Consider the following 13,045-nt stretch of genomic DNA (forward strand, 5'->3'; position numbering starts at 1 on the left):
TATACCCACCAATAGGTGGCGCTACCAGAAATAGTTATATTTAAAAAGTTCTGTTTCTTTTCCGACAGACCTTGTAGATCTATATTAAATCAACAATGAATGACGGTATTTAATTTAATAAGGATTAATGTTGTATTGGTTAAAATCGCTTCGATAATTAGTCATTATTTTTCGTAAGAAATAAATGACAAAAAAATGTTATTGTAGGATATCCATAAAAGATAGACATTTACCATCGCGGATTAGACCTTTCAATGTGTACAATACTTAGTACCTTATTTTGATAAATCTTGTAGGGTTCAACCTGCGTTTGCAAGGTAAGCGGAAAAAAGTAATTATTTACGACATCACATTAGAAACCTCAAAAATAACAGTATTTCTCCACTTTTTAATGGATGTTATTATACATAAAATCTTCCTTTTCAATCTCTAAAGATTTGAGCTTACATAGTGATATAGGGACAGAGGAAGCGACTTTGTTTTATACTATGAAAGTGATGTTACTCACCTCTCTAATTAAAGCTCGATTTCGTTCACGAAAATGTGATGAGCGCATTGGATATGTTCTGGGTATACCGATACTCTGATCGTCGTCGAAGTAACTGCTGCTATGCGCAATTGTTGCGGAGGATCCACGGTTGCCATTTGGCACTATTGACAAAGACCTTTGTTTATCATTATTTTCGATGCTTCGATTTTTATTTGTTATCATAGAGCTACGCATAGATGATGTTCCTGCACCTCCTGTTGCTACATAAGATCCAACTTCTTTAACTCCATCCTTGCTGTTGTCTCTTCTACCGTTTCCTTTATAATTAGTTTTTGCGTTTTTACGCTTATTAGTGTCATTATTGCTACTGCTGCTTAAATATGTATTCGAATTTTTTTTTTTACCGTAATTTTTATCAATATAGCGGGCTTGGCCAGTTGCAATAGACATGCGATCATCATTCAAATGCTGATATATATCTCGATCAGGGCTACGATTTTCATCCAATAACGGTGATTCCGATTTTGAAGTATGTTTATAAGAGGATTGAACACTAAATAGAAATAAGGTTAAAAATTAAAATTTCAGTACATACAAATTTACTATTTAACAAAATTTAATGTCATTTCCAGCTACACCTAACAAAAAGGCAATATAATTATTTTTGAATTTACACCTGCATTCTTACTGCAAGCATTAGGTTCAGGCTAATATCTCATTTCCAGTTGAAATGTTAATAATAGTTGTCGTTTCAACTTTACTGAAAATAATTTTTACAAGATTTCCGATTTACTTGAGAGTGCGGTGAATAAATTGTAAAACCTAATTGCCTGTTACGAAAAGTATGAATTAAAATCACGTCCGATCCGACTTTACGTTCTTAATACAAGAGAATTCTTTATTCCGTTTTATGGAATCGCTTAGCCTGAATCTTAAACCAGAGAACATAAAACAGAGAAGGTGCAGGTTCGACAGCGAACATTTGATAAAATTGCGACACGGAATCTCCGAAATACAGAATTCACGCTGTGAAATGTTAACATTTTTCACAGTTCTCCACATACTCAAACAGAGAATATGAAGAGAAATATATACATACGTACGGCTTATGATGCCATAGCATGTATGCGCAATCAGGGAATATTGAAGAAAAACAACTTCTTTGATATTACATTTTTAACAGCGAAAAATGTGTACAAATACAGCTCTCTTACATACTCAAGAATATGAAGAGACATAAATATATGTACATATGTATGCATGCTCCTTATGATACTCCCGACAACAGCATTGTGATATTTTCATGGTTCAAATTTTGCTTTCGCAATGCATGCAAATATGTATGTATGCTTTTGCGTTTTGCCGTCGGCATTTACATATTGGCATGTAATAATTATGATATGAGTATAATTTTGTATGAATGCATGTATAGTACTATTTAAAGTACAGTCAATTTAGACTTGTACATTTTATAATTTAATTTGATTTTTACATAATATACTATACTAATAAATATTTTTGTATTATGTTTCTTAGTAATAGAAATTGAATTTATCACAACAATGCATATATACATAAATACATATATCGTCTATCATATTAATCTTATTATCTGCCCATATGATTGCATGTATACGCATGTGCGCAGATTGATCTGCATGCTTATATACATGCATTCATTTATGCTTATACTTATGTACATATATTTGTATATACTTCCGAACAAATAATGCACAAGCATACATACATATGCGTACACATGTGAATATGTCACCAACAAAAAATTAAAACATTGTTCTACAAAAACAACAATTGCCTAAATATCATAAGCATGGCCAGTCAATATGGCAGCCGAATTGGCGAAGCCCAAATGTAGTAAATTTTACAGCAAGAACAATTTAATTCACAAACGCAGGCGCAAATTCTACAAGCGACCTCGCTTCATTCATAAAAACAGACGGCGTAACATCTCCCCGAACATGCCTTTGCCAACAAGCGTCTTTTCGCGGCGATGGCAAAAGCTAAAAATCATAAATTGAACATCTTTCTGATGCTTCTTCACAGAAAGAAGTGACAAAAGTGGCAACATAGCCCTTGTCGATTTACAATATTTGTCTAAAATATTTTTCCGTGACACGCAAAAATCTGCGTTGATATGTATGCACGCTCATACATACGTATACATATTTACGCTGGTTTGTAGGCGGAGCTGTACAGCGGCAAGGGAAGCCGTGACAATTGGCGGCCATTCGTTTATTTTTGTCGGCACAGCTTGGATTTTCTATTATCACACAAGTGCTGAACACAATGAGCGCGACAGACTGCAAGCGACATTTGCCAAATATTAGAATACACACGTTCATAGGGACACATTTATTGAGGCAGCTTCACAACTATATAACTGTGTCCATAAGAACGTGTGTATTCGCGCTCAATGTGTTCAGCACTTGACTCTTTGACGAACGCCAGTTTCGGCCATTGGTTGACCGTGACAACGGAGATGCGAAAGAAGCGTGCGACACTTGTTAATATGAATGTATGTACATATGTATGTATATGGTTCGCATTTGCTTTCGTAAACATACAGACAAATGTGCCAAAGAAATAATATATGTACATATGTACAGATGCATGTGTCATAGAAATTCTATTGGTACAAATATGGAAATGATAACGAAATAATCTTCATTCACAATAGTCGAAATTCATATAATATAATAGTCGAAATTAATATCATTTTTGAAATAATAATTTATTTAAACTTATTTTTATTTAATTTTATCACATAAAATGTTTACCATTTTTCGGAAAACAATGGTTCATATAATACAAAATAAGCATGCATATGTCACTCAGAGAATGCTTTTTTACATTCTCTGTGTGATTTTGTACATTTTGTATATATTTTTCTACAAAGCAGTTCTCTTTATTCATTCTCGTATGAATTCAGTCGCTTTACATATATTTCTGCTATTGCACATGCTCAATTCTGCTAAATAGCAGCGGGAATGGTGAAATTCCGTGTCGCAATCTTATAAGCTCTGTTAGCCGTCCAATCGAACATCATACAGAATTCAATTTGCACCTTCTCTATGTTTTATGTTCTCTGGCTCATTTCACGCGCTAACACGTGTTTGATTGATTGTCGTTTCTTTTAAGTCGTTCGTGAGTTATAGCGTCGCAAACATGGAGCAAAATAAAGAGAAAATACGGCATATTTTACAGTACTACTACGATAAAGGCAAAAATGCATCTCAAGCCGCCAATAAATTGTGTGCAGTTTGTGGACCCGATACAGTTTCCATTTCCACCGCACAACGATGGTTTCAACGTTTTCGTTCTGGTGTAGAGGCGGTCGAAGATGCGCCACGCTCCGGAAGGCCTTTCGTCGAAAATTGCGATAAAATCGCTGAATTGGTCGAAAGAGACCGGCATAGTAGAAAAAAATAGTTTAAAAAAAAATAAATAAAAAAATAAAATAGAAATAAATAAAATTCAATGAAAATACCTCAAGACTTTTTTGACAACCTATTATATGTTACAAAGAGCGTAAGTATAATTAGCTTTCGTTAAACATTGTACTAGATTATGTTAAGGTAAGTATTAAGGAGAGTAATATATTAGTATTATTAATGCACTATTACCGTGCGATTCTGTACTGTGATACAGTCTCAAGTCTCTAAATTTGAGATTTTAAGTTAGAGACAATTTTTGAGACTTGACACGATTTTGCTATTCTGTAAGTGACAGTCACAAAGTCTGGCCATTACATTTCATTATTCAGAGATGTTCTTAAACTTGAATAAAAATAAATATGTCGATAACGAGAATTTTTATAACATAGTCAAAAAACATATTTATCAATAAAAATAAAAATATATTTTGACTTTGTTTCATAATATTTACGAAATTTATGTAAAATTGATTTACTCTAAACCTTTTTGTCTTTGAGTTGCTTACAAAATATAAAAAAACGACAACCGATTAATTTCTATGATGATTTCTATTCAGTGTATTCAAATTGGCAGACTAGAGTTCCTTTTGGTTTTGTGACCTGCTAACTACCAGGTCTCAAATTTGAGGCAATATTTTGAGACTAACGCTAGAGACTGTTTAGTGAATAGTAACTAGTCACAAATTGAGATTTTACTTCAAAATGTCAAATGTCTCAAATAGACACTAGAGACTGGTTACAGAATCCCGCTATTAGAGTAAGTATGCTATGTTTTGTAATTCAATGTACATAATTTCAAATTTTAATATTTTTACAATTAATTTTCTTAAATTTAGTTTTAGGTTTTATAAAAGATGTCGCTTGACGCAACACCGGCCACCTTGATAAGAGCAGGTTCCTTCAACGTCCATTGGAAGTAAGGCTTGTTTGTATATGGGGCGCTTAATTGTGCCCGCTTTCGTTGCCACGTCTGCCACTCGCTCCTTATTGTCTTGTCCTTCGACGGTTGCGATGACTCTTCCTGTTACCTACTGCTGCGGTGGTGAATTGTCTTCGTGTACGAGGACGAGGACCATTTGGAGCGCTCCTGAAAACCCATCAGGTATGTTTTGGACCACTGTCGCCAAAACTTTTTTTTTTATTTATTGTATATAAGTTAGTTTTGATCACTTTCTATAACTCCTTCTCCTTCGGTAGCGACGGTGTTGTCGACTAGTCAAAGTTACTTTGAAATGTGTTAGTTATTTTTGATAAACTTTCTATAGCTCCTTCTGCCGTAGCGACGGTGTTGTCGACTACTCAAAGTTACTTTGAAATGTATTAACACGTTGAGTTTCGTTCTAAAACTGTTTATTTAATAATTCGTAAGCTTACTGCTAGCCTACTTCTCTTACCGTCGCTGCTGCCGTTATACCATGTTCAGACCGACACTTAATCACACGATTTCGGCTGTTGAGTGGTTTATCCCACTAATCTTATAAATTTATCAAGATTTCGCTATACAAAAATGACAGTTATTCCATTATATGGAAAATATTTAAAAGAATACGGCTTTTATTACAAAATACTATATGAAAATGTTTTCTTTTGATAAATATTGAGCGATGTATATACTTGAATGGCAAAACAGCTGTTTTTAATCTTTTCAGCGGCAGTAAGAACTCTGTTGGGTTATGAAATGCTTAAATGTAATCTAATCTTTTAAATTTTCGGTCTGAACATGGTGTTAGCGTCGGGCTCTAATTGCTTGAATAAGCATTTCCCACGCTCATGTGTCATGCTCATGCAACGAGCTGAACATCGAATTACAACGGCTGACCAAACATTTAATTTGATCGCGCATGAAGTGAACGATGCAGACTGCATGCATTGCAATTTTTGGCAGCATGGGAACTTCAGTACGTTAACTATTGTTAACTTATACATTGCAACTAGCTCGAATAAAAGTAAGACTAACAAGCAACTTGAATATGACTTCAACATTTGAGTTGCATTGATGGTTCATCCCTAGAAGTTAACATAGCTACTTTTTCGTTACAGTGCTGTAGCAATCTTGCACTATGCATGTTCAGCTCCTTACACTTGTTTTTTACTTGAACTTTCCACCGTAGCTTAGTATCAAGCGTCATTCCTAAGTATTTAGCGGAATTAAAGTACGGTATTCGTGCGCCATCTATGAAAGTTGGTAAGTGCTGTATCTTGTTGTATGTGAAAACAATATGTATAGACTTAGCTTCATTCAGTTTTCTCTGCCATTTCTTGCTCGTGTTCACTACTACCAACAGCCAGTAACGCGGTATCATCTCCGAATGTGGCTTTTGTATAATTGCAGTCTACTGGCAGGTCCAACACACTACCTTGTGGAACTCCTGCTTTTATTTCCCTAAGAATAGAAAATTTGCCTCTTTGTTTAACGCGAAAGTAGCGATCTGATAAATACGATTTCATGATGTCATAATGCTGTTCCGGTAAAATCAGTTTCAGTTTCGAAAGCAGTTCTTTGTGACAAACTTTATCGAAAGCTTTTCTACCATCCAAACGACGGTAGAACAGAATTTTTTCCTGTGGTTAATCCTGTGATTTGATCAATCGTAGAATGGTTGGCTCGAAACCCAAACTGATGCGCTGGAATTATGATTTTTCGTTCTATGATTTTATTGAGACGTTTTATGAAAATTATCTCAAAAAGCTTCGATATTATTGGTAGAGTGATATGGGTTTGTAAGAAGATACATCATATCCTGGCTTTCCTGGCTGTGGAATCATGATAACTTCAGCAATTTTCCAATAAGTTGGCACGTATTTAAGAAGAAAAGCCGCGTTAATAGTGTTGACAATTTTTACTATACGGAAGGAAGCTGTTTTAGGACCTCGACAGTAATCAGGTCGTAACCGGGGGATTTTTTGTTTTTCAGAATTTTGATTTCCTCACTTAGCTCACTGCTTGTGCAACTTGAGATTTCTTCGCTTTCTTGACTGGAAGGATAATCTATGTGTGCTTCATATGGGGGGAATATTTTGGCTAAATAATCCGAAAATACTTCTGCTTTTTATGAATCGTCTCTGGCCCAACTATCAGCACTTATTTTAATGGGACATATGTAGTTGAGTGTCTGGTGTTTGTAGTCTTTTACAGCTTTTCCAAAGAGAGTAGTCCGAGTTTTTTCCATTGCTTAGGGACCGAATCTATTATATTTAAACCTCTGAATTTTCAGATTAAGATCTTTAGAGACTTTATATAATATGAAACTCTTTAATTCTTGACCCATTGCTAGAAACACCTCCTTCAATTCGCGCAGCTTGCTATCGGCGCCGAGGAAGTTGGTGGCGTTGTCGCTGAATATCTTCGCCGACATTCCTCGGCATCCAATGAACCTTTTTAGGGCGAATAGAAGATAGGTCCGAAAATAATTCTAAATGTTTTAAAGTGAAACAAACGAAAACTGCAATATATGTTTTTACGGATGGTCTATCGCGTATTTTTATTGTTGTGTATATCAGACCACAAAAATCTACGCCACATATAAGGAAGGGCTGAAGTGCTCGAAGTCTTTCGACTGGCAAATTTCCCATTATTTGGTTTTGCAACTTCGGCTTGTAATAAAAACAATGTATACAGTTGCTTACGGTTTTACTGCAAGCTTCTCAAGCATTTATTAGTCACATGCGTTCCCGAAAAAGTGCAACCAACACTTTAGCTCCAGCGTAGTGATTTCGAAGTTGCAGGAACCGTAAATATGTTATAAGGAAGTGCGAACTTTTATTTAATAATAACGGAAATTTGGCATCATATGGGAGAGGCGCATTTAATAGGCTGCCTCTTACTCGGATTAATTTGAATGAAAGCAAATGATCCGAGTACTCATGTAAAAACGAGTTGACATTTTGCAAATTTGCTGGTATTGTGGTACCTTTATGCAAATTTTGATTAACATCCGAAAATTCCGAATGTTGGACAACCTGTACAATTTTTAAAAAACTCAAGTTTAACTCACCTGATCGTCTGATCCTCATAATATATATGCGACCACACAAAGCAATTTTTTATGGGAAGAGTATTTTTCAACAAGGTCCAATGTTGAATTTTTTCAGTAGTCGAAATTAGTGTAAATGTATTTTTCTTCTTCTCTAATGCTTCGTCTTCTGGTGAGAGCTGGAAGTGGTTATTAATTAGCCATTATGCAGGGTGCAGGGGACCGCCAAAACATATCGAATTATTCAATTCATCCAACCCCGAGACACTTGATCCGCAGAATTTTGTTTCGTTGGCACATGCCGCCAATGTATTTTGTCAGTCAACTCTTGGATTTCGAACACTCTATTTGAGTTTGTAGGGATGAAGGATGTGTTTTTATTCAATGTAAAACTATTTTAGAGTATGTCCAAAATGTAATTTTATCGAAATGTCGATTCAACATAGGCGCTACTCTTGACCATAATTTCGAAAGAAGATGTGCTGCCGAGAGCTCAAAACACGGAAGAGATTTTGTCTTCAGCGCAGCCACTCTAAACTTCGCAGTAAGCAGCATAAATTTAATACTACTACCAAATTGGCTTCGCATATATGTATATGCAACATTCGTACGCCCTTATTGAGGTCGGCGAAGCCATGTATTTGGCAGATGGCACTCGATTTTATTTACGTAACGAGGAATGCTTATAGATCAGAGCTGTATTAGTTTGGCTTAAAAATTCTACCAGCTAGTGTCAAGGAGCAATAAAATTGACTAATCCCAATCTAGTTTTTGGATCCAAAGCTCTCGTAATAAGATGTTTGCTTTGATACCTAGTGGAGCTGGTAATCCAAGAGGATAAAAAAGGCGAGCAGAAACTGACAATATATATTTCGTTAGTGCCCCGCAGATCAATAAAATTGTCGTCTAAAACAAAACGAAACAAAACTTTTGGCAATCAATGGATTCATGACGTTTTAGTGGAATTTTTTTTTTTCAGTGCAATTACTGTCGAAAAATTTAGGGTAGTTCGAAAACTATTTCATTAAGGTGAATCCGGCCGAGTTTATTATTTTAATTACTTCACTTCTCAAAAGATCTAGAGACTCGAAATTTTCGGATCCTGTTAATAGGTCATCAACATAAAAGTCTTTTTTTAATAGCCAATGAACCGAGTGGATATTTCATTGTATTGGCATCATTGAGCATTTGCAAACATCGTGTTGCGAGAAATGGAGCAGGCGCAGTGCTGTAAGTTACGGGGTTAAGACGAAATATTTGTATTTGCTCTGAAGGATGGTGATACATTTTAGGAATGTCCGCTGTTAGTGCATACTTATGTAAGCGAAATCGAAAAAGAGTTGAGTATAACTCTTCTTGGATGGTTGGACCTACCATCAGAATATAATTTTATGCTATTTGGGTTGAAGATCGACTCGAATCATCAAAGACAATACGTAATTTGGTTGTTGTACTCTTGGGCCTTAGAACGCATTGATGGGGTATGAAGTAGTGTGGCTCATTCGGGATCTACTACTAATTCACTACTAAATCTATTGACGTAAAGTCTGCTTCATCTTGGCGTAATGTGCTATGCAATCTGGGAGGTGAACTTAAATTGCTGGCGTATTTACCAGATACAATCCTAAAGGGTGTCTGAAGTGTTGGTTGGTTAGGACTATTATATATTTATTTTGGCCAACAGCTAAAAGATCAAAAAATTTTTCAGCAACCAAAAATATGTCCACTTTTTTAGATTTGTGGAATTATGGATCCGCCAATTCAATATTGTGCGGAATTTCGCAGTCATTAACACTGATGTTGTGGTTTGGATGATTAGCGGAAATGCATCGCATTACCCAGAATTCCGTCGAAGGTTCATAATTATTTAACCGGGACTTGACAAACGCGTTTAGTTTTAACTTTTGTATTGGAATTGCCAATTACTATTACGTTTAATATTTTGTGCTGACGTCGAATCCGCAACTTCTGTGCCAAGTCCTCCGTTAAAAAGTTGACCTGGGAGCCTGAGTAACGTTCTCGCAGGCAGGGAATCTCCACAACTGGTCCTCACTACAATTACTGGTGTTGCCAACGTTACCTCATCCGGCATACTCGCTATATGCACGGCATGTGTGGTGGATGTTTGTTAATGAGGCGCAGCGTGGAAGAAAACCGGATGCTGGTGATGAAATCGATTGTATACCCGACATCAATCCACTCTACATTTGGATACGGTATGCCCCTTACGCAAACAGCTTATGCATAAGGCACCGATTTCTCAAACTCAAATCTCTGTTGCAACGGAAGCGCCTTGAAAGTGGTGATCCCTCGATTTGCACTGTTGACAACTTGGCTGCTTTGTATTTGCAGCAACTAGCGCCGAATTGGTCCTATCCATTTGCTGTTGCTTCTCATGGCTTGTACTGCCTGTTGGTATGGAATTCGTTCTTGAGTGTGCTGCTCCTTTCTCCGATAGGTGCTGGTATCTCCTATTTAGGGTGGCTTCACAGTCCTTCCACAGTGTCAGTTTGTCATAATCCAACGTTTCTTCCCATTTGGATCGATAGCAATGAATCATATACCGCTGACACTTCGTCAATCATTGAACACAATGAAGGTGCAGGTGGCTTTGGGATGGTTGGCAGCTGAAAATCTTTAGATATTGTATTGAAGAATATCAAACATTTATAATCGTAAGCTTTCTTGAGAATTGCCAACGCTTTCGGGTAATTTTTATCCGTCATCTCAAACGCTTTAACTGTTCCCAAAGCCTCTCCAGATAGACAATTTACCAAATGGTTAAATTTTTCAATACTTGGGATATTTGGATCATTATGAACCAAGCTCTCCAACAAACTCATGAAATTTTTAAATTCTGAATATTCTCCCTTGAATTTCGGCAGTTTCATTTTAGGGAACCTTGAGCTGTGAGAAGCTACAAAAGATGTTTCGGCAATTGAAATTTTATTTTTTGCTGAAATTGACTTTATTATGGACTTTATTTCAACAATTATGTTCTCTAATAGGGTGGGTCGATTCCAGACTTTTTTCGATTCGGGATTTCTAATAGTGTAGAAAAGTTGCCTTAGTACTTCCTGATTCCAATGCAACTTTTTGTTTTGAGATCGGATTGCATCTTCAACCCCAACTCCGGCCTTCAAATTTCGGAAATTCGCCTAAAATTGTGAAATTGTCTACCTAGCGCCTGAAATATGCATCTCATGGCAAAATGTATAAAACAAAAGTTATTTGTCACATCATTTGCTATTTGCTATACCATATATGAGACATGGCCGTAGGACGAACCGTTCCCGAGATACGAGCGAAAATGCGGCGCTCCACAGCGCAAGGTGAAAATCGGTTTGCGGCCACACTTCTTGACGTTGATTTCGCCGAGTGCTATCACTCACATTCATTCACCTACGCCATACGACACGTTCGGACTGGTCTCCACATAAATATTTTTTCATCGACTTCCTTTACTCTTGTCGTTGATTTCGCCGAGTGCTATCACTCATATTCTCTCAACAGAACACAGAATTCAAAATGTCTGTATCTAAATTTAAATTTAGACAGAATTGTCCTGTGTTTGGCATATATCCGTACAATCTCTCTGAGTCCCAGTTACCTACTTACCAGGATGTTCTTTTGTGTTATCAGTTTGAAAGATTTCGTATAGGGCGACTCCGAGTCGACAACTATGAACCTAGGAGTAAAGAGGTTACAGAAATAGTTGCAAAAAAGGTTGAAAATACTTTCAAAAAGTCATCTATTCCGATAGTTTCACACACCAGAGTTGTACCAATGCTCACCACATACCATAAGAAATTTCTGACTCTTAAACAAATATTTTTAAGGAACCCAATAGGTTTGAGCTCTAAAAGAGACGACTTTGTCTTTTCTGCCGGAAAATTATTTGACATCGCTGCTTGTAAATGCATTTATTTGTCTTCTTGCACTTGTCCAAAGGAAAGGAAAGTTCCTATTAATGAACAACCATTTCTCTTGGACCAGAGAACCAGAAGAATTGGTCGCATTGGAAGTGTTGATCTACCTGAAACAAAAAAGATTACAAAGAAAAATGAACGTAAAGAAAAGCTTTCAAAACGTCGTTCAACATCAACACTTACCAGAAAAGTATCAGCTAGAACACGTGACCATTGAGATCAGCCAGACTCTCATACAGACGACAACAATGTAGGTGCGTCACACATGGATTCTCCCAAAAACGATGCTGATGATGAATTTTTTCTTCCATCCTCTAAAACCAAACAAAACACACTAGTATTAGAACACACTGCTTTAGCTGCCCAAAGCTTTGGAGTAAGTGATAGAGCAGCGGCCTTGATTGTTACATCTGCTTTTCTGGATACCAAAAAAGCAGGTTTGATAACAGAGGATCAGGCTAGCTTTGCCACTGACAAATGCAAGATTAGTCGGGCAAAAAAAAGTGTTGGAGTTAAGCTCCAAAACACCGAAAGTATTGACTCTGTATATGGGCTGTATTTTGACGGCCGCAAAGACAATACACTTACACAAGTCAGCGAAGGTTAAAAGTACTACCGCGACACTGTCAAAGAGGAACATATTACTCTTATAGCGGAACCTGGTTGTCATTACTTTGGCCACGTCACCTCTCCTTCCGGGTCAGCTGAGCATGAGACGCAAGCTATATGGCAACATTTACAAGACAATTCAGTTGATGTGGAACATCTAGAAGAACACGGGTTGAAAAGGTGGACTCATTCGGAAACTAGAAGAAAGAATAGGTAGGCCATTACAGTGGGTTGTTTGTCTTCTACATTTCAACGAACTTCCATTTCGTGCTCTTTTCGAACACATAGATTGTGTCTCAAAGAGTCCAAACACATTCTCTGGCGACATAGGTAAATTGCTCCCTGATTGTGAGAAGTTGCCTGTTGTCAAATTTGAAAGTTTTCCATCCTGCCAATTACCTTCTGAGGTTATTAATCCGACCCAACTTAGCACAGACCAAGCTTATCTCTATAAAATATCAGAAGCTGTTTTTTCCGGTCAATGTTCCTCAGATTTAGCGTCGATGCATCCAGGTAACATGTGCAAATCTTGCTGGCTCACCTGTGCAAATAGAATTCTGAGATTATACATTTCTACTGACAAACCAAC

The 13,045-nt window shown here is 36.7% G+C and overlaps 1 protein-coding gene across 9 annotated transcripts in view; it reads right to left on the reverse strand.

The window, feature by feature from the left end:
* LOC120779502 overlaps nt 1–13,045 on the reverse strand; it is a 288,110-nt gene that overhangs the window by 62,461 nt on the left and 212,604 nt on the right. For 8 of the 9 annotated variants that reach the window (XM_040111805.1, XM_040111803.1, XM_040111804.1 and 5 more), the window contains one exon: nt 509–1,043. In XM_040111805.1, the coding sequence (XP_039967739.1) occupies nt 509–1,043 (535 nt within the window). The remainder of the gene's footprint in view (nt 1–508; nt 1,044–13,045) is intronic. The other variant, XM_040111806.1, reaches the window with a different exon arrangement.

The sequence above is a fragment of the Bactrocera tryoni genome, unplaced genomic scaffold (assembly GCF_016617805.1).
Source record: "Bactrocera tryoni isolate S06 unplaced genomic scaffold, CSIRO_BtryS06_freeze2 scaffold_11, whole genome shotgun sequence".
NCBI lineage: Eukaryota > Metazoa > Arthropoda > Insecta > Diptera > Tephritidae > Bactrocera > Bactrocera tryoni.